The 23,235-nt window shown below is 35.5% G+C and overlaps 1 protein-coding gene and 1 pseudogene across 1 annotated transcript; one reads left to right on the top strand and one right to left on the bottom strand.

Annotated features, from left to right (window-relative positions):
• The first annotated feature begins 351 nt into the window (after positions 1-351).
• LOC148586410 (uncharacterized) lies at positions 352-1,451 on the top strand (annotated as a pseudogene).
• Positions 1,452-11,705: 10,254 nt separating this feature from the next.
• Positions 11,706-17,843, bottom strand: LOC132179466 (putative peroxygenase 4). Its single transcript, XM_059592195.2, has 7 exons — positions 17,708-17,843; positions 17,487-17,597; positions 17,301-17,386; positions 14,538-14,632; positions 12,208-12,333; positions 11,963-12,109; positions 11,706-11,852 (listed from the first exon to the last, which is right to left on the bottom strand). Exons 1-7 carry the CDS (start codon positions 17,745-17,747, stop codon positions 11,843-11,845), a joined length of 615 nt encoding a protein of 204 aa, XP_059448178.1. The 5' UTR covers positions 17,748-17,843; the 3' UTR covers positions 11,706-11,842.
• Positions 17,844-23,235: the final 5,392 nt, after the last annotated feature.

Below are 23,235 nucleotides of genomic sequence, written 5' to 3'. Positions count from 1 at the left end.
CACTCAGGATGACCGTTAACATGCTGCAATCAAGATTCATTCAATGATACACTTAAGATTCATTCAATGACCATTTATCTAAATGGTAACATTTTTCAAATCTGCCGACTGTTATATGATTTCATTATAAATAAGACAATTTATCCTCCAATTTTCATTCCTCTTACTTTTCCATTCAGCCTCTACTTTTTTCACTTATGGCTCGCAATTTTTTCAATGGTCGTTCTTTGATTCGCAAAATGCTTCTTGATTACCCTAATGATGATTTAGAGATAATTGGTGCTATGGAAGAAAAATCGTCACTACATTGTCATGCGACCAGCATCGGATGTATATTAGCACACCAATGAAGGGCTTTTTCTCAACTATTTTGCTGAATCACTAGTACATACCCCAAAAATGTTTCGAAGGAGGTATCAAATGAGGCTTCCTCTTTTTCGCCATATTCTATCCACTGTTGAAGTTCATGAGCCATATTTTGTCCAAAGAAGAGATAATGATAGAAGACTTGGTTCAAGTTCTCTTCAAAAGATTACTGCTGCACTCATGATGCTAGCATCTGGAATAACAAGTGATTTTGTGGACGAATATCTGCAGATTGGAGACCGTAATGATGAGCCTAAAACTATTTGTTAAAGCTGTGGTTTATATTTTCTATGATGAGTACTTGAGGTCACCAACAAATCACTACATTGCGAGATTGCTAGTGGTTGGTCAAAGTCGTGGTTTTCCAGGGATGTTGGGGAGCATTGATTGCATCCACTGAAAATGGAAGAATTGCCCAGTGGGATGGAAAGGTATATATTTTGGTCATATCCGTGAACCAACCATTACTTTGGAAGTAGTTGCATCAAATGATCTTTGGATATGGCATGCATTGTTTGGGTTACCTGGATCTCATAATGATATAAATGTGCTGGAAAGATAATTTTTATTTTATGACCTCACTCAAGGGTGTGCTTCTCGAGTCAATTACTCAATTAATGGTCATGATTACACAATGTGATACTACCTTGGTGATGGTATATATCCAAAGTGGACAACATTTGTAAAAACAATCTCAGCTCCACAAGGAGCCAAGAACAAACATTTTGCTGCAGTATAAGAGTCGACAAGGAAGGACGTAGAACGTGCATTTTGAGTGTTGCAAGCACGATTTGTGATGGTGTGTCAACCTGCACGAATGTTTAAACTCCTTGAGCTCTAAGATTATGACAACATGCATAATTCTCCATAACATGATTGTTGAAAATGAGTGAGATGAGCAAGACATGCTAGAGTTCGATTATGAACAAAGAGATAAAAATCCTCCAGAACCACTGTCACGTGGTCAAGCATATAATTTTAGAGAGTTCATTCAAAACCACATTCGCATTAAAGATCAAGAAACTCATTCTCAACTCCAATAAGACCTTCTCGAGCACTTATGGCAACTACATGGCCAATCGTAGGAACTTTCAAATTGATGATTAATTTAACATGTATTATTTATATTAAGTTACTCTTTATTATAGATTGAAATTCCATTATTTAACAAGCATTTTTTTAAGTATTTGTGATCTGCATTAACCACATATACTAGTGTTGGCAATTGTATTTATTAAGAATCACAAGTTTTACAAGATCATAAAGCACAAAGTACTTTACATTTAAGATAAAAAGCAATTTGGTAGCAAGCATAGACATGGTCTGTAACTTCCCAAAAATCAGCAATTTACTTACAATCTGTAAGCATAGACATGGTTCGTAAGCATAGACATGGTCTTTCACAATCTTTCAAAATCTAAATTATCAATCTTTTACAATCTATTCTAAATTTGTCACTACCAAAACATGGTGACTACCAATCTTTCACAATCTGCACTAAATTTGTCCCACAAAACATGGTGACTACCAATCTGTTACAGTTTGCACTAAATTTGTCATTACCAAAACATGGTGACAACCAATCTTTCACAATTTGCATTCAGACTGGTTACAAATGGTGACTACCAAAACATGAGTAAAGGCATAAAGAAGCTACTACCAAAATAAAGTTACAAGCAAAGCTTTTCCAAAAAATGGTGACTAGCTGCTTGATTCTCACTTCTCAAGGATTTTCAATTGGCGTTGATTCCAATATTTTTGCTGTACTAGAGACATGCCATTTGTATCAATCAACATTATTTCTTCCTCCCATTTGAATATTTTGTCTTCCCAATCCAGTTGTTGTAATTGAAAATTTTTCCTTTCTATATTCAATTTCTCCTCCTTAATATTATGTCTACCTTCCTGGTCCAACTGATCAAAGCGAAGCTTTTCCCTTTCCAAGTTAATAAACTCTTCTCCTTGAACACGCGTTTCCTCGAGGATTTTTGTTTTCTTCTTCATGAATACCACAACATCTTTGGAGGGACGCTCAATTCTCTTTCTTTTTACCTTTTCGGCTTTCCTGCCTATTGGTCTCTCAACAACTCCATTGTTATCATGCAATGCATCCTCCCCAACAACTTCACTTATCAACTTTGGAGTGAGATTATTAGATGTTGCCAATGATCTTCTTTTCGATTTTTCTTTTCGTGGCCGTACGTCCGTCCTGAAGGCTCGTACGTTTGGTCTCGTGGCCATACGTCCGCCCAGAAGGTTGAGGTAGAACCTCATTTGGTTTAACCGTCCTCCTATCCTCCCAAACTCGTTCTAAAGATACTAAAAGGATTCCTAGGACCTCCTATCTCAGAACAACACCTCCATGCAAAAGGAAATACGCCCAACAAGAATTAAACGCAAACTCATGCTTAAACCAAGATTAAGGGCAACAATATAACTAGAAGCTACAAACTACCAACTAAGCTAACTATGAAAAACACTTAAACATCATAACGACTAACGAACAAGCTACGCTTAGAAGATTACCTCCTTGAAGCTAAAAACCTCCAAGAATCACCTCTCCTTCTCCAAGACTCACAAAACTCACAAACGCACTCTTAGAGATTTCTAGGAGCCTGGGGGCAAAAATGGGTGTGAGAGGTCGAAGGTAAGTGGGTATTTATAGGTGAGAAAAAGCAGAGGGCGCTACCAACTATTTTAAAAAGTAACGAACATCCGGTACTATTTATCCAGCAGTCCAAAAGCTGTATCGTACATCTAGGTATTATTCAAGGCTTAAACCAAAAGTAGAGTACGTCTAGTACTATTGGGGCGTACGTCCACGTACTATTTGCAGAGTACAGCGTTCAATTGTCAGCGTACTGTTAAGTGCTAAAATATTCATATTTTTAGTCCTTAACTTACATGTTTAATCATTTAGTTTTAGTTAATTCATGTTATTTTACTTCCTTTTTGTATTTTCTATGCTTTTTAAGGCTTTTGGAAGAAAATGAAGTAAATCTGAAAGATTTGGGCTTAAAGAGAGAATTTGGAAAAAATTGGAGATCCTGCCATTGCGATCGATCACAGGTTCCCTGTGATTGAGCGCACTACCAGAGGAGACAAAGCTTGAAGCAGCCAGGAGCGATCGAGCGCTGCACAGAAGAATATCGATCACAGACGTGCGATCGAGCGCACGCGGGTTGCGATTGATCACACCTGCGCGCAAGTGCCACATCAGCTGCGGCCAAGACCCCTATGCCTTCCATATTTGGGTTTTCCAACTCCAACTTGTAATAGGATTAAAACCCTACGAATTTCTTAGGTTCACTTGTGTAACAAGGACTTCTAAAGCTTATACATAGACCTCTTAGCCTCTAAGAATAGTGTGGAGATAAGAGGCATAAGCTCTGGAACGGAATTGAAGGCTACATCAAAAGGAGTTTGGGTTTTCTTCTCTTCCACCTTTTATTTTTATGTAGTTTATATTTTATTTAGGGCTAGATTGAAGCCCTAATTATGTTTAATTAATATTTCAATATGAGCGCCTTGTGATGATCTTGTTGTACTATTTAACTTGATTAACATCTGCTTTCATGAATTCCTCATATGTGTCTGTCTGGCCAACATATGCATGTGGTATGGACTAGTTAGTTAAATCAATTTGGATGACCGAGTCCTGGGTTTAACATAAGTAACAAAAGTAATCCTCACCGCGATTCTTGGGTTAATCAACATGGGGAACTGGGAGTAGACACCCATGGCCTAGGCCTCATGTGTTTGTCGATTTCCACAGTTTTTTGCTTTCTTAAAGAACAACTTAGTAGACACCCATGCTAAATCATTTAAGAAAGAAAAGAATTAGAGTAGACACCCATGCCTAATTCGTTGCTTTGGGAAATCAATAGCTTAAGGAGTAGACACCCATGCCCTTAGGTTGATAAATATTAGATATGCATAACATGATCAAAGCATTGGCATATTGTTATATTAGCTGAATATAATTAGTGGTGGATATCAAAACCCTAATCCTTTTTAGTTTTTGTTTATCTTTTATTTTATTTATTTCTATTAAATTCAATCGTGACAATTGAATTTTATCTTTTAATTAAATAGGAATTTACTTTTAAACATAATTTACCAATTCTCGTGGGAATGATCTCGTACTTGCTGAACTATACTATTGTTTTGATCTTGTGCACTTGCGAGTTAAAACGTACTAAATATTATCTATTAATTTAGGTAGTATTTAGGCACAACACGTACTTCCGGTGGTCACCTAGCATACGTTTTCACTTAAAGACAGGAGTGTACATATTGTGGTCCCCCTGCGTACGTCCGATCAGAAAGTCTGAAATTTTCAAAATGCTCTTCCAACTGTTCCTAGTGACTCAAAGTCTAAATTAACCCTCTAACTAAGCTATCTAAGCTTAGTTAATTATTTATGTCACTACAGTATTGATAGCCAAAATCACAAGAAGAGCATCACCGTCCAAAAAAAGATAATCAAAGCCTGAGGTTAAAGTGATGTTTAAATATGTATATTAATGTACTATGGGTAAAAACTCTATAACCGCTTTATCTCCCAACAAGTATGGAACATTACTCAATTTAATATGAATGATAAAATGATTTTTTTTTTTTCCATTTACCTAAAATGAAGATGAACTTATTCCATTATTGCTGAGATACAATCATCTATTCTGAATGAACAAGTGGTCATATCCGAAGGACGACAGCTTCTTTTTTGAAGAAATCGCTTTTTCATTGAATTCAAATCATACGCTGTAGGGCTAAAACCTCTGCATGCGAAGTCTCACGTATACAATTCGGGGGGTCATAAATCCACACCCTGTCCATCTCATTTTGCAAAGCCAAACTTGCAAGTATATGAGCCACTTTATTACCTTCCCTCCAAACGTACCTCGGCTCCCACGACGAAAAGGAACGTAGAGCTATACACAAGTCTTCCGTGAGGTGTCCCTTTGCACTCTCGTCGGGAAGCAGAGAATTCACAGCATCCACGACCACCTTCGCATCTCCCTTCAGTAGGACCTGCTTAATCCCCATCTCAGTACACAGCCGAACCGCCGTAGTGGCTGCCATAGTTTCTGCTGATGTTGGGTCCAAAAAACCCAATCGAGTCATGCTCTGTGCCGCCCACATTTTACCTTGATGATCCCTAATAACAACCCCGAGACCCACACGGCCTGAATGTTGATTGACTCCAGCGTCCCAGTTGGCCTTAAACCACCCGATAGGAGGATTTTTCCAGCTGCATTGGGTAGGAGCATCAGGAACAAAATCCTGCAATACCACCTCATCCCACACCAGGTGAAACAGATTCACTACCTAGGTGGCTTGCTGGATTATAATGTTGGGATGTAGAAAGTCACCACCGTGAACCAACTCATTTCGCCTAAGCCAAATACGACGAGCAATGTTTGCAAACTGAGCAAATTCCGTCTAGTCGCAACTCTTCAACATTCCCTCCACCACCTGAATAAAAGACGGCCCTTCAAGACAACTTTTCTGGAATTTCATACACCCAGCACTCTAGACGTCCCTGGCCCCAGGGCATTGCCATAGCACATGACACGTTGTCTCATCCGCTCCTTCACAGACTGGGCAGCAAGAGTCCATATTCACTTTCCTGGACCAGAGATTTGCTTTTATAGGTAAAATTTCATGACAGGCTCGCCAAAGGAAATGTTTCTCTGTATTTGTCATTTTTTGTCGCCAAATAGCTCTCCACACATCACTGTGATGGACCCGAGAGGATCCCCCCGCCTTAGAAGCTGTTTCTCTCTCTTTTTCCGAGTGGTAAGCACTTCTTACCGAAAAAAGCCCTTTTGCCGCTCCCCTCCATATAAGTTTATCTTCTTGGTGCGTGGTACTAAGAGGTACCGAAAGGACAGAGATAGTCGCCTCCCCAGAAAATAACCTTTCCAATAACGCATAATTCCACCAGTTTGTATCTGCATCAATGAGTTGGCTAACCGTCGCATTCGAATCAAGTATTGATGGAGGAGAGAGCACCATGTAAGTGGTAGGTCTAGGAAGCCACCTATCCTTCCATATTCTGACTATTTTGCCATTTCCAACTCTCCACACTAGGCCATCTTTAATAAGATCACAAGACCCCTGGATACTTCGACATGCAAATGAAGGCCGGTTTCCTAAAGAAACTTCAAGAACTGTACATGTCGGGTAGTACTTTGCCTTCATTATCCGTGCAATTAAGCTGTCCGGTGTTTTCCAAAGGTGCCAAATCTGTTTTGCCAAAAGGGCTTTGTTAAAGCAGGCAAAATCACGAAAACCCATTCCTTCTTGATTTTTAGAAAAACCCATCTTGCTCCAACTCATCCAATGGATTCTTTTCTCATTTGCTTGATGGCTCCAAAAAAATCTCGTCATGAGGGAATTAATCTCCTTGCATAGCACCTTCGGAAGACGGAAGACACCCATACAAAAAGTGGGTATTGCTTGAATCACGGCCTTTAGTAGAATTTCTTTCCCCGCCTGGGACAAGAACTTGAGCTTCCAATCCTGGAGACGCTTCTACACCCTTTCTTTAATACGTTTAAAAGCATCGGTGCGAGATCTTCCCACCAAAGCAGGCAGCCCCAAATACGTATCATAGCGCTGGTTTGTCGGTATCTCTGCTATCTCTTGGATGTGGTACTTGTCTTCATTTAATGTGTTTCTACTAAAGAATATGGCCGTCTTGTTTGTGTTCATTTTCTGCCCCGACGCCTCTTCATACTTTTGTAAAATTGATGTTAGATGGTTCCATTGAGACAAATTTGCCCTGCAAAACAGTAAATTGTCATTGGCAAAAAAAAGGTGGCTTAATGCCGGCCCCTTTTTCGATGTAGGAACCCCTGTCAACCTTCCATCCATGTTGGCTTGGGTTATCATAGCACTCAAAGCTTCTGCATAGATAAGAAACAGATAAGGTGATATTGGGTTGCCTTGGCGGAGACCTCTAGATGGGGTGATGAGGCCACAAGGGTTCCCATTCACCAATATTGAATATTTCACCGTCTTGACACACATCATGATCAGGGAAATCCATCTGCTATCAAAACCCATCCGCTGCATTACGGCTTCCAAAAAACCCCACTCCACCCTATCATAAGCCTTGCTCATGTCGAGCTAAACGGCCATAAAACTCTTTTTGCCCCTCATCCCCGAATGCATCGTGTGTAGCGTTTCATAAGCCGCTAGCACATTATCTGTGATAAGACGTCGCGGAATAAAAGCACTTTACATGGGGTCAATAATCATAGGTAAAAAATTTTTGAGCCGGTTAGCTAACACTTTTGAAATGATTTTATATAACACATTACATAAACTAATCGGCCAAAATTCCGTGACATACTTTGGGTTCTTAATCTTTGGTATAAGAGCTATATGAGTTAAGTTCATATCTTGGGGCAAAATACCAGAATTAAGAATATCAAGTAAGACTCCACATACCTCCTCCCCCATGGTGGACCAATTTTGTTGGAAAAAACATGCGTTAAGCCCATCCGGTCCTAGCGCTTTTAAAGGTGCCATTTGAAACAGGGCTTCTTTGATCTCCACAGCTGTGAAATTCTGCAGCAACTCCACATTCATATTATGAGTAACCCGGCCAACAATGGGTTGAATGCATGGGCTATAGTCTCCGGCAGGACCCGTAGTGAATAACTGCGTGAAATACTCTACAAAAGCTCCCCCAACAGCCTCTTCGGACTCCCAGGTCAGCCCTGCTTCATCCGTGATCCTCCTCACATCATTTCGCCTTCTTTTGGAATTTGCGCAAGCGTGGAAATACTTAGCATTGCAATCACCAAACTTGAGCCATTCCTTTTTCGCCCTTTGTCTCCACCAAAGCTCCTTTTTATCCAATAGCCCTCGGAGTTCCAACTGAATTTTTCGAATTTCTTCTTTAGCCGAACCATCAACCTTGGCTTGTAGTAATAAAAGTCTTCTCTGCAAAGTGGCTATAGAAACGTGAGTGTTGTTTTTGGTTTCCCTCCTCCAGCGAAGAACGTTCTCCACACAAAGTCCCAACTTAGATGAAAGCCTTTCCTAATCCATAGTAGGCCGCACCTCTTGTAGCCACGAGTTTTTTATGATGTCCCTACAGTCTGTATCCACAGCCCAACTTGCATCATAATAAAACCATGGACCTCGTCTAGCTTGTACAGCAGCCCCCATTAAGTTTAGCACCAAAGGAGCATTGTCTGAGCTAATTGCCGCACCCACAAGAAGTTGTGAGTCTGAAAAAAAATTCCTCCATGCTAAGTTACAAAGCCCTCGGTCAAGCCTCTCCTTAATGAGTGCATTGTCCTCTTGACAATTGCTCTAAGTGAACTTTGGGGCATTATAGCCCAAGTAAGTCAAACCACAAACCTCTATCGTTTGACAGAAGGCTTCCATGAGATGTCGTTGTCTTGTGTTTCCCCCAAATTTTTTGGACATTGTCAAGATTTCATTAAAATCACCAATAACTAACCACGGGTCCGGGGCTAAACGAGCCAAAAGCTTTATTAGGTCCCATGCTTCATATCTTTTTGTTGGGTCCGGGATGCCGTAGAAACCGGTGAACTTCGATTCTAGAGCCAGATGTTGGTCATGAACTATAGCATTTATGTGTCTTTGGCTATAGTTTTGGACCTCCACCTCCCATCCTTCCGCCTAAAATAAAGCCAAGCCCCCACTTCTCCCCACACAATCCACTACAAACATGTTGGTAAAGCCCACCTTCAACCGTATTTTCTCCAATTTTTGTTTCCGTAATTTAGTCTCCATAAGAAACACTAAATTGGGTTGCTTTTCTTTCACCATCCAGCAAAAGTCATGAACTATTCGGGGGTTCCCAAGCCCCCGACAGTTCCAGCTTAGGATATTCATTGCGGTCGGCGGGACTGGTCACCAGCCACCGCTATCCCCGAACCGTTACAGGAGTCATTATCAATAATCCCGGAGCATACCTTTTTAGCAGTCCCTTGTAATATTTCTCCATCTCCAACTACCCGGTTTTTACAACTGGTTTTAGGAGTACTTATGAGGTCAATAGGTGTCTCCAGCTCGTCTCTATTTTTCCTCTTCCATGGTGCTGAATTCTCTTCCTGACCACTATTATTCATTTCCTTTCCCGACAATCTCCTCTCCTTGGCTTCCTTGAGAGAGTTTTCGACCTCCGTTAGGACTAGACCTGTATATGGGCCCCCAACCTTGGTGAATAAGTCTTCAAAGCCCATGGCCTGTTGTGATTGATTTTTGTTTTGCATGTCATCCCTTGCCTGCCACGTACCCTTAGCTGTCAAGCGTCTGTTACTATACGAGGGTAAATCTGCCAGCATGTGTCCCTTTACAGCTTCTTGATTTTTTCCTTTCAAAGATAAGTTTCCATGCGCCGGTGTTCTGGTGGATTGAAATTCAAAATGTTCTTTCATAACTCCCACTTTAATTCCTTCCATACCTGTATGACTTTTACTAAGGAAAGTCCCTTCATTTCTCCCCAAATTCCCGTCAGCATAATGTCTTGCATCTTCTGTGGAATTTAATTTATGACTTTCCCGATTTAGCTTGCCATCATCATCGCCCTCGCCGGACTCCTCCACTCTCCGTTTCCGGCCCCGACTTCTGCGTCCTACCTGGTCCACCCTTCTTGGTCTTTCTTCTTCCTCCTGCTGCGGATATTTGCCTGCATACCGGTCCAGATTTCGGTCGCCGCTCCTGGTTGGAGATTGCGCTCTCATCCATGGTCCGAATTGGGTAAAATCCTCCTGATTTTTCATTGTTTTCGTCTTCAGACACCCTTCTGGCCCATGACAGATTACACCACAATGAAAGCAGAATTTTGGTAAACGTTCATATTGGAAACCAATCAAGTGTGATTTCCCTTCATATTTCATCATCCGTCCCCGGGGAAGAGGTTTATACAAATCAATCATAATCTTCACTCGTATGAATTCCCCCCATCCAATCCCATCTCCATCAGTATCGACTTCCTCAACAAGCCCAACCGAGGCTCCGATTTTAAAACTGACTTCTCTGCTCATGCATGCCAAAGGTAACTTCATCATCCTCACCCAGAAAGCGGCTTTGTCAAAGCTGATTTCTGAGGGCGAAGACTGGCCATCAAAATCTTCCACCAGAAAAAGATTCCTTCAAACACCCAGGGTCTTCCTTCTAAGACTCTCTTCTTGTCGTTGGCATGTTCAAATTCGATCAAAAATATATTCCCTCCTAAAACATTGAAGTTCATAGCCCCGGTTAATCGCCACCATCTCTTAAGCGTAGTTTTGATGGTCTCCTTACTCACTACTCTCTCCGACATCAATTTTCCCACGATACATGATTGTCCACGCCTAACCACCTTTGTCACATCCACTGCTTGAATCTCAACCTCAGCATCCTCTCCCTCAGACAAAGATAACTTTGCTCAGAGGTTCGATAGATCATCCGCCATTGTTGCAAATCGTTGAAGAATTAAATCCTCTCACAAATCTCACCAAAGATCATGAGAAACTGATACTTCTCCTCTAGGACTGGGCTAGATAGAAAACTCCTGCTGCGTCTCGTTCTCTCTTGATTTCTGTTTGTATCCTCAATTCCTAGAACATTTTATTACACTTATAAGACGACAGCTTCTAATGAATGAAGATTGTGTAAATTAATGAGTGAATTGAATATGGTCCATGTTTAAGAGGTTACTCACCTTCACGCACAGGGAAAGAAAAAATTAAAAAATTAACAAATATCACATTTGCAATTTGACATAAACATCAATTTAATTCCTGGATCTTCAATTTCAATTTGTAAAATAACTAAAAAAAAGAAAAAAAAAAGAAAAAAAAAAAAGAAAAAAAAAGGGGGAAAAAAAGGGAAGCCTTACCTGATTTTTTGTTTTCTTTTTATTATTATTATTATTATTATTATTATTATTATTATTACTTTTTTTTTTTAGTAAGAGTAAAGCATATTTGAAAATTGTGATTGCTTGGGAAGTAGAAATAGAACATTGCGGTGATGGCATATTTATACTATAAATAAATATACATGCAATTGCACGATGAATTATCTATGAACATGATAATTTTTTTATTTTTTATTTTAAAACAAATATGTTACTTCCATTTCACAAACAATAAGATAAAGCAGACTGCTCTAAGAAAACATCACATATACAACTGAGAATTTCTTCCATCCAAACCTGACCTATGAACATGATAACTAAGAACATTGCATCATCAAATTAACACCAAACTCCCCACAGATTTTAACTCCTGCTCTTGTAATCTGAAGATCTTCCCAACTTTCTCTTCCATCTGTGCTGATTTTTATTGCATAATATTGAAGAATATTGTAACCAAATCCAACTAGTTTTCCATTCAACATTAACTTGAAACAATCACACATTTAAACTACGTTCTTGAATCAGAACCATCCATCCATGCAGCAGGCCCCAGATCAGACGACCACACCAGCATGCATTTATTTACACAACACTGCATATCAAACATCAAAAATTAAAGCATCCCAATATATATAACTTTATTGTTTCCCACAATTCATCTATATATATATATATATATATATATAATAGTTAGATTAATACACTTTCTTCTTAGCCGATGATTTTTCCTTCTCCATGTGTTCAAACAAGCTTCCATCATAAACAGCTTTGACTGTGTCTTTGTGCAGCAAACCATTCTTGTCCTTGCACAGAATATATAGGATCTTCCATTCTGTCCAGCTAGCCAGCCTGCAATAAATTCCAACGTTAAATATTGCATTTTATTTAACGAAAAATGTTCCAATTTCTTCCCTCTTGAACAAATGGGATAAAGAAATATGTTGTACCATCCAACGTAGTCCTTGGGAACCCTGTTAGCCTTCAGCATCCCCATCAGTTCATTTGATGTCAAAGAATTGGGATGTGTAAGAGCATGCTTGCCGAAAAGCTCCTGGAACTTCCCAGGAACAAACCTAGAAGATTGATTCACAAGAACAATTTAGATGATAGCTCCCATGGAGGACAGAATTATATATGCTAATCGGTATGATCAATCAGAATTAATCAGGATTCATATTGATTTAATTTATCCAAATGGAATAACAAATATGGGTGTTTTCTTTGGCAACTTAATTCTTCTAAAATTGTTTGCATCATTCATTAATTACTTTATCATCAACCCTAGGAAAAGCGAAATAGAAACTAGTTTTTATTTTTTATTTTTTATTTTTTAAAATTATTATTATTATTATTATTATTATTATCAATGTCAGACAAATGAAAATGGCCTTTTCTTCCATTTTGGGGGCTAGGAACAAAAAATCAAGTACACAGAAAAATATTAATTTTATGCATGTCCATCACCTTTTCCTTATTTTTTATTGCCATTGAAACACCATACCAGACAAATTTCAGATGGTCAACCAAGGTGAATCAAGGAGTCACCTATTATAAAACATAAAGCCCATGCCAAGTTGCTAAAGCACAATACCAAGAGTCTGTTTGGTTTGCACTTTGCAGTTTCACAAATTGCAATTAAAAAATAACGATTTTAAAAACGTGCGATTTGACAACTTAAGTTTTAAAACCGTAGTTAAACATTTGGTAAAATCACAATCTTGCATTCAAAATCGCAATTTAAGTTTTGGAAAAATTATAGTTTACCCCCCTAAAATTAACAGTATTTTTCAATTCGAACACCAAAGTTTTAATTTTTGCAATCCACCCCCCCAAAGTTTCAAATTTTTGCAATTTGACCAATTGTATCTAAAACTTCCCATATTGCCCCTAATTTTTATTTTTTTATTTTTTATTAAAAAAAAATTCTACGGCCACCCCTTTGGCCATCTGGCCATTTTTGCTCCCCCAATTTTTTTTTTTTTTTTTTTAAAAAAATAAATAAGAGTAAAAATCAGGGACAATATGAGAATTTTGGGATAATATTAGTCGAATTAAAAAAAAAAAAATTGAACTTTGTAGGAGTGGATTGCAAAAATTGAAACTTTGATGTTCGAATTGAAAAACGTTGTCAACTTTAAGGGGGCAAACTGTAATTTTCCCTTAAGTTTTAAAATAATGTTTTTTGTGATTTTGTTTAAAATGGCACAAAATTCCCAAAGCAGTCTAAAATTTGAAAGGTAGTGCAAAGGCATAAACATATAATATACCTTCCTTCAGTGTCATGGACACCAGAGTCGCTCCCATGTTTTTTTTTTTTTTTTTTTTTTTTTTTTTTTTTTTTAAAAATTATTATTATTATTATTATTATTATCAATGTCAGACAAATGAAAATGGCCTTTTCTTCCATTTTGGGGGCTAGGAACAAAAAATCAAGTACACAGAAAAATATTAATTTTATGCATGTCCATCACCTTTTCCTTATTTTTTATTGCCATTGAATCACCATACCAGACAAATTTCAGATGGTCAACCAAGGTGGATCAAGGAGTCACCTATTATAAAACATAAAGCCCATGCCAAGTTGCTAAAGCACAATACCAAGAGTCTGTTTGGTTTGCACTTTGCAGTTTCACAAATTGCAATTAAAAAATAACGATTTTAAAAACGTGCGATTTGACAACTTAAGTTTTAAAACCGTAGTTAAACATTTGGTAAAATCACAATCTTGCATTCAAAATCGCAATTTAAGTTTTGGGAAAATTATAGTTTACCCCCCTAAAATTGACAGTATTTTTCAATTCGAACACCAAAGTTTTAATTTTTGCAATCCACCCCCTCCCAAAGTTTCAAATTTTTGCAATTTGACCAATTGTATCTAAAACTTCCCATATTGCCCCTAATTTTTATTTTTTTATTTTTTATTAAAAAAAAAATTCTACGGCCACCCCTTTGGCCATCTGGCCATTTTTGCTCCCCCAATTTTTTTTTTTTAATAAAAAAAAAATAATAATAAGAGTAAAAATCAGGGGCAATATGAGAATTTTGGGATAATATTGGTCGAATTGAAAAAAAAAAATTGAACTTTGTAGGAGTGGATTGCAAAAATTGAAACTTTAATGTTCGAATTGAAAAACGTTGTCAACTTTAAAGGGGTAAACTGTAATTTTCCCTTAAGTTTTAAAATAATGTTTTTTGTGATTTTGTTTAAAATGGCACAAAATTCCCAAAGCAGTCTAAAATTTGAAAGGTAGTGCAAAGGCATAAACATATAATATACCTTCCTTCAGTGTCATAGACACCAGAGTCGCTCCCATGTTTGCCTCTATGAATGTTCTTCACCTCAATTGGAAAGAGCAGAGAAGGAAATTTTCCCTGCACCGTAAGAAAGCCAGGTCAATCAATACAGCAACAACAAAAATGATATTAACATAATAAATAATTAAAAAAAATTGAAAAAAATAGGCAATCAAAATGCAGAATAAATAGCACTAATTAAAGCTATTGTGCATTAATTAGTACTTAAAAGTTTATTGCACCTATATACTCTTAATTAAACCCATACATATGTTAAGGTTGAATCATTATATTATTCAATTTCGGCCAACTAAAACTTCAAAAGTATGTTGTGACATATAGAGAAACAAAGGATTAGAATATTTTCTTTCCTTACATTAATAATTTTGAAATGCATGATAATTCATTTAAAATTTCTATTATGTTTATTACCACAATAATATAATAAGAACGATTTTCTTCTCATAGGTTGGATTGCCTACAACCCAACTATGTTTTATTTGAATATTTTCAATTTGCAGCCCTAGATGGAATATTCAATTGGGTCGGATTTAGGTCCTGTGGCAAACACGGGCTTCCCCTAAATACTTTAAACAAATATATATTTTTTTAATAAAAAAAACACAAACAACAATACGTTCTACTATTACGTGATTCTTATGTGTTACTATTATAATATAAAATAGTTAGAGTTGAGTAAAATATATTTATTCCATTTGTTAATCTAATGATAACAGTGTACCCATTTGACCTGACAAGTTTGATTGCTTACAGGTTGACAACATATATAAAAATAATAACTTGTGCAAACAGTTTTTCTCCACAAAGAAGGTGGCAATCGCATTTTATATTCCGCTACAATTGATTGATATTTCATCTTGAAAGGCAAGAGAAGACAACATGCAAAGCAACACTCCAAAATAAGCTAATTATGAGGAAGCTTTACGCAGAAAATTATGCAATCACATGCACACCCTTCCTACCTGGAACAATCCCACTTTTATTTTCTTTTCTCTTTTTCTTTTTCTTTTTTTTTTTTGAAGCTTTATTCTCTTAGAAACCCTTCACGTACACATCTTTCCTGCAGATCTGATATTGCTTTACTACTTACCCTCCAAATTCATCATTCATGCACTCAAAACTTGTAAAGCTAAGCAACTGGTCAAGCATCTTATTAATTATTGAGAAATACTACCTTTTTTTTGTTTCTCCTATTGCTCTTCTGAGTTTATAGATGAATATTATTTTCTAAAAAAATAGAAAAAAAAAGTTTATGCAACCTGTCTCTAAAAAAATAATAATAATAATATCTACGTAGGACTAGAAAAACACTAAGAGAACAATAAAAAAAAAACCGTAACATTCCTCTTAATTAATTATATAATAGGACATGAAATAAATTTGTTTTAGTAGGACTTTAATATGATTTTTCCTACCCAATGGACTACAAATGCTAAGTATTTTCTTGATTCTAGGTAGAAATTAATTTTAAAAAAAAAACAAAAAATAAACCAGACTTTTATTTATCTCACTCAATTTAAAAAAAAAATAATATTCACTTCGCACAGCACAAGAACGCCTAACATTCTCCCTGCTAGTTTTCTGCATTTCCTTTAATGTACATATGTATTAATGAGATCTGCACTGTAAGAGGGTTGGTAGATGGATGCGGTGTGATTTGATAAATGGTTTTGAGGAGAGGATAAGGGACCAGAAAATTGATTGATTTGAATAAAGTTGGAATGAGTTTTAACCGACACAATTTTCTCACCGATTTTGTTCTTATCCATCAAAACCAGTTTCGACGGATTTCTTTTTGAAAAAAAGAAAACAAAATATCTTACAGATATTTTCGGGCAACCGCAAGCGTGAAAAGACAAGGGGGCCCGCTTCCAAATAAGAAGTTATTAAAGAAATTTGAAATACCTTTGTCAACGTGCGCTGTCCTCCCAACTTTGTGATTGCTATTTTTAGATGTTATGACAACTCTATATGCAAAATGAGAGTCGTGTAAAATTTTCTTTTATAATTTTTAGGGTAAAGGCCACCTCACCTTTTTAAATCTATCACTTCAATGGTAATTTATTCTCAAACTACCAAAATAATAACAATCTATTTCAAATTTTAACAAAATAACAAAATTACCATTACTAAAATAAAAATAAAAATACTAATTTCTTTTTTTTTTCAAATTTTTTAAAGTATTTTTGTCTTATTAAAATTTTATAAGAATAATTTTATCATTTTATTAGCATTGAGAGATAAATTATCATTGTTTTAGTAGTTTAAAAAGTACATTATTGTAACTGATAATTTAGAGGGTAAATTGTCATTGGGCTAATTTGAGCGGGTTAAGTTTTTTAATGTAACCCGTCATATAACAATATCAAATACAATAAAAATGAAACACTGTATTTTTAATTTAAATTAATTTCAATGTTTAATTATGAGAGACGTGAAAAAATTATATTATTTTTTTAATGTTTTAAATAAGGAGTTAAACGACAAAGCATTTTCCGTTTATATACGACAACTAAACAGTAATGTCCCCAAGTGATCAACAGTTTGGTGACTTGCCTAAGCAACGGCGCAGCGGCATGATTACTGGAATTTGTTTTGTTGGAGATTTTTTATTTTTTATTTTGGGATAAACTAGAAGAAAATTTACTCCAGAAAATGAAAATAAAAGGTTATTTGTAAAAAATAAAAAATAAATAAATAAAGAGAGAGAGAGAGAGGAAGGTACAGGACGGGTTTTCCGGCTGAGGCCTACGTTGATGAAGACGGCGGCGAAGGTGGAGAGAAAAAAACCACACCCAATTGCACGAAAACCTGTCAAACAAAAATCCCAAAAACCCCATTAAAATTGTATATATATATATATATATATATATAGAAATGGAAAGAATTAAGTATTGTGGGTGGGGGGAACCTCGAAAAGTTTCGGAAGGATATATAAGGCCGTCGTGATTCCTATCAAAGAATGCAGCATGTTTCTGCAGAACGTTTTGATCAGTTGGTATGATATGATCCTGGCCGGCTCCTGCGTTCATATATTTATTTAATTAACACAATCATCATCATGTTATGCACTTAATTCATCAATCAGAATATCAATCAAATTAAATAAAATAATAAAAGCAGAATATATACCTTGCTGATTATAAGTCGAAGATGGAGACAAGGAAGCCATAACTATATGAAACTAGAGAGGGAGAGAGAGTAAAGGGATGGGTTGAGAGAGAGAGAGTTGGAAGAGAAAGCGAGTAGCGTTTTGGACTTTTAATAGAAGATCTGGTTTAGCGTATATATTTACAGTAATAATAATGACCAACACGGCTAACCTATGTCACTGTTTGGTGTTACTTCAAAATCTGGGTCTCTATTTAAAAAAATATATATAGTTTTTTCATGAGTTTTTTTTTTTTTTAAAAAAAAAAATAGTAAGACACCAAGCTAAAACAAGAACAGTAGAATATCGAGTTAGTTATACTTAAAAAAATATTTTTATCTTTTTATTTTTTGAAGAGATAAAAATACTCATCTATTATAACTAACTAAATATTCTCGAATCCTAATTCGTGTATCGGAAACATTGTATTTGCCCAACAACCAAGTTTCACTTAAAAAAAAGAAGAAGATAAATTACATAAATTTATTTATTTTAAAACGTGTTCACACCGTGTTATGTACTAAAAGTGACTGAGATATGCTTAATTGGTTTTTTTTAAAAATAAAAATAAAAAAAGACTGAGATATTCAATTATTGGTCACAGGTATTTTTATACACTTTAATCTTATTTTGGTAGAAGTGATGTGTTTTAAATGTTTTTTTTTTTTAAGTAATTATCATAAAAAGTCACTTAAAACATATTATATTAGCTTATATAAAATGAATGTAAATAGTAAGATTTTAAATCCCCTCAAAATATTTAAAATTTGATAATTTTATATTTTTAAATCTCATCCATCCATCACATTTAACATACAAGAATGAGCATATTTCTATTACCGAAGGAAATGTGCAAAGAGTTAAATTCTATGATGCAAAAAATATGGCGGGGCACAAGGAAAACGGTTCCAAGGTTCACTAGATGACATACAGTGGAGGAAATAGAACTATTTGTGGTTATTACTGTTAAATTACCATTTAACTTAAAAGCTTAGCTTATAAGAAGAGATATATTTAATCATTTAATTATTACTTTAACACTCTCCTTCACGTGTGGGCTCAAACTTCCTTTTAATAGGTGAAGCTCAACACGTGAAATATTTAATTTAAATGGAGAAAATTAACGGAGTCAAGGTCCTGTCTCAGGACTTTTAGCTATGATATCATGTTAAATTACCAATGATTTAACATAATATCAGAGTCAAAGGTCCTAAGACCGAACCTTAACTCTGTCAATTCACTCAATTTAAATTAAATATTTCACGTGTTGGGACTCACTTAAAGGAGTTTGAGCCAACACGTGAGGGAAAGTGTTGTCTTAATGATTAAATGATTAAATTTACCTTTTCTTTTCTTATAAACTTAAATTTTTAAAACAACTGATAATTTAACAATTACACTGTTTGGCTTAGAAGAAATACAGTGGTCTATGAAGATATTTTTGCCCATCCAAATCTCCTTATCAAAGAATCTGCTTCCTCTTTATGAACTTATAAAACTGTACATGAAAAAGTAGGTGGGAATGAAAGTCAAAGGTTAGATGATGTGTATTTAATATGGAATAGCCCGCCACAAAGTTATTACATGATAAACTGGGATGTGGCTATAGCTTCTGTCACAAGGCGTATGGGTATTGCCAGAGATTATCGGGGCGAGGTGATTGCAGCTAGGAGTAACACACATGACTATATGTCAGAACCGATGGTGGCTGAAGCTATCGGAGCAACAAAGTTTTGTCATGATGTAGGGCTCCATAATGTTATATTGGAGGGTGATTTGCTGATAGTTGTCAATGCGATCAAATCTAATAGAAAAAAATTGGAGTAGATATGACCAAATTGGAGCATAATGATTCAAAAGTATATTGTCGGGCTAGTTGGTTTGTTGGATGATATATACAAATTTACTTTGGGAGTGCAAAATACTCAACTCAGTGAAAGCTTGAATGGTAACTTGAAAGCTTGCTTAAAATCAATTTTAAGTATAGTGAACAAATTTTAACATTTTGAATAGATGGTAGAGCAAAAGCAACATAAAGGAATTGGAGGTTAAATTTAATGCTCGAAAAAAATTGCTTACATTGGGATTGATGAATTCCCCTTTGTTGAAGTAGCCATTACAAATATATATACTCCTGTGATATTTAAAAATTTTCATTATAAGTATGATTATATATCAGTAGCGATAACAAAACATTGCAATGATAGCCAGTTAGTGCATGAATATATTGTTAGGTTTTTCAATGGAAATTGAGAGTATAAATTAGTTTGCAACCATTTCAATAATATAATTTCATGTAACTACAGGAAGTTCAAAACATTTGGAATTTTGTGTTGTCATACTTTGAATTTTTTTTACTCGGTATAAAGATAATTCATGATAAATACATTTTGAAGAGGTGGAGAAGAAAGGCAAAGTATGAATACATCTTAAATACTAAAATTAGGAGTTGGCAGATTAACTGTTTACCGCCTATCGACTGCCATCAAACCATCACTAATCGATAACCAACTTCCAGCGGTTAGTAGGCGGAATAAAAATATTGTTTCAATATTGGTTTGATTCGGTTCGGTTCGGTTCGATAGGCGATATAATTTTTTTTTTCGGTTAACAAACAATTAACCTACTTAACCGATTTTTTAAGTGAATTTTGAATTTTATCCGGTAGATTTTCTTATTTTTTTGTCTAGCTGATTTGTGGTTGTCTTTTTGGTCCATGTTCTATGAATTTACTTCTTTTTTTTTTTTTTTTTCATTTATAAAGCATATGTTTTACTGGTTCTATAGTTACAAAGAAGTTGATAAATTTTAACATAAAAATTCTAACGGACAATTAACTGACTTAACCGATCACCTATTAATCGGTTATCCAAAAAAGTTGAAACTATTGCTTATCGGTATGAAGTCGGTTAATTAACCGAATCGGTAGGCAAAAATGCCCCTACCAACACCGACCGAACCGATTCCCACCCCTAGCTGCTTGTCCCCAATCCTCATGCACTTAACCCGCTGTTCAGCACATCCGCGCTTGAGACCAACCAAGGCATGGAAGTCCTTCTCCAACACCGAGAGCTCCATTGAGGCGTCAACAACATTGGCGAAGAGGAAATGAACCGAGAAGAGCTAGAGAACGGTGGCGGAGGATGCGAGTCCAGTAGCTCCATCCTCTCTCTCTTGACCTCTCTCTCACTCACATAACTTTTTTGGAACTCATATATACAGGTTTTGGTGGATAGGTTTAAAATTTGAAATTGAAATGCTAAAAATATATTCACTTGCCTAGATAATAAACAAGTTGCTGGCAACAATGAAGTCTTATATGAATGAGATTTTAAAATTTGTGATTCTCAAATTTTAAAGAATTTGATGGGATCTGAATTCGAGTAGTAGTCTTATTCATTAGCTAAACAACAACTTTATTCAGTTGCAATTTGTTTTTGTTTTTATTTTTTATTTATTTTTTGTTTTTTCTAAGAACAAATTCCTATGCAAATTTATGATACAGTTATGTGAAAAAAATTTAGAGTTTTTTCCTTTTTTTTTTTTTTTTTTGTAATTCATACTCGGTAGGGCTAGTAATTTAACCCGTGATCCACAAACTTGACATGAACACGACATGTAATTTTAGAGTTATGATTTAGGTTAAATGGGTTCGGGTCATAAACGGATCACCCGTTTATGACATTTAATAAATGTGTCGGGTCGTGTCAACCTGTAGGTTGACACGTTTGACCCGATATATATATATATAAAAGATTTGTTCTAAGAAATGAATGAGTTTTCTTTAAACGTGTCATGGGTCTAGTCGGGTTATGTTGGAACCTATTAACATTTAAATTAAACGTGTTTACGGGTCGTGTCGTGTCAACCCATCACGATACGTTTATCTAAATAGGTTACACATTTATCAACCCATTTAAAATAGTGTAAGTGTTTATAAACATTTAAAACGCATATTAAATTCTTAACATCATTAATAACAATTTGTTAACTTAGACTAAATTTAATGTGTCTTTTAAATATTTGTAGACACTTGACACTATTTTAAATGGGTTGGAGGATATTTTCTACAAACTGATTTGGAGGAAATTTCTGTCCTAAAATTATTTATGGAACAATAATTCTCTTTATTTTTCTTATAAAAATAACTCTAAATAGAAATATCAGAATTCTAATCAATACTTTTAAATTAAATACTTCAGATTTTGACACTTTTAACATTTATTAGTAAACGAGGTTAAGTGAATCAAGAAAAATATAAAATGTTTGTGAAAGATTTGAATTATTTACTTGAAAAATAATAATTAAAAATTTAGAAACTCAAAGTTATCTAAAAAATCTAAAAGATGATAATTCTTACTAGTAATTTAAACAATAAAATATTAGAAATCAGAATTGGCCGCCAAAAAACAGTAAAACAATAAGATAAAAAGTAAAAGTATTGCTTAGTGAGTACTCCACCTAAAAGAACCACAAGGTTTCCAGATTAGGAATCATAGGATCGAATCAATTTTTTTAATATAAATTATAATAAATTGGCACAGGAAGATTGTAGGACAATCTAGGCCAAAACATGCGGGGAAAAGAATGTGGGAATAATAATAAAAAAGAAGTGCAGAGAAAGAAGTAGAAGCAAGAGAAGGTTGTTTGAGCTTTAGCTTTTGCTTTTGCTTTTGCTTCAAAGGAAACAAAACATAAGAGGCCGTTAGTGGGACATGAATACTTGTACGCCACATCCTATTTTGTGTGTGAACACTCGAACTACCCAACACCACAATATGCACAATATGCACAAAGTGCTGCGGTGGCGGGACCCTGCCGCCATCTTATCCTTCCCACCACTCTGTCCAAAAAGCAGGCGGCCAAATCAACGCCCTTTCTTATTCCATCGTCATTACTAAACTTGTGCTGCTTTGAGCTTTCATCACTCATTTTGTTATTTTTTTATTTTTTATTTTTATTTTTTAAATGGCATGCATAACTCTCTAAATATTGAGTACGGGCTATTTTAAAAAAAATAAATAAAAAAAAGCATATAAATTGAGAGGTAGACACTTAAATACATTAAATTATTATTTTGTGACAAATAAGCCACTATGTTAGGCTTGGCCATTTAGGTTGGAAGGAAATACATAAAATGAACATCGATTTGTCACATGTGCTAAGGACTATTTTAATGGATTAGAATCTTTAAGAGATAGTTCAATCAGTTAGAAACTACGTCTTATGAAGCAGATGTCACTAGTTTGAATCTTCTGTAAACATGTAATAAAAAATAATAATAATAAAAAATAATGGACTAAAAAGTCAAAATCACCTTTAAATATGTAATTATTGGACGCAAATGTCCGCGAACATGCATGCCATTCGCAATTACCTACCCGATGAAAGATGAAGCATCTTTTAAAATAGATTGACTGAAGTCAAATCTCCCTCCCTCATTCCCAAAGGTTCCTTTTTAGAATTTGATGAACAGCAAGCGAAGGGTTCACCTAAGTATTGGAGTTCA

This window comes from Corylus avellana, chromosome 4 (genome assembly GCF_965113065.1).
Source record: "Corylus avellana chromosome 4, dhCorAvel1.hap1.2, whole genome shotgun sequence".
Classification (NCBI taxonomy): domain Eukaryota; kingdom Viridiplantae; phylum Streptophyta; class Magnoliopsida; order Fagales; family Betulaceae; genus Corylus; species Corylus avellana.
Note: the sequence above shows the minus strand (reverse complement) of the source record. Positions and strands in the feature narration are given on the sequence as shown.

Coding starts and splice junctions, on each gene's coding strand:
- LOC132179466 (XM_059592195.2), bottom strand. CDS start 17,747: ATGGCTTCCTTGTCTCCATCTTCGACTTATAATCAGCAAG. Junction 17,598..17,707: donor TTCGACTTATAATCAGCAAG/GTATATATTCTG, acceptor ATATGAACGCAG/GAGCCGGCCAGGATCATATC. Junction 12,110..12,207: donor CCCAAGGACTACGTTGGATG/GTACAACATATT, acceptor AATTTATTGCAG/GCTGGCTAGCTGGACAGAAT.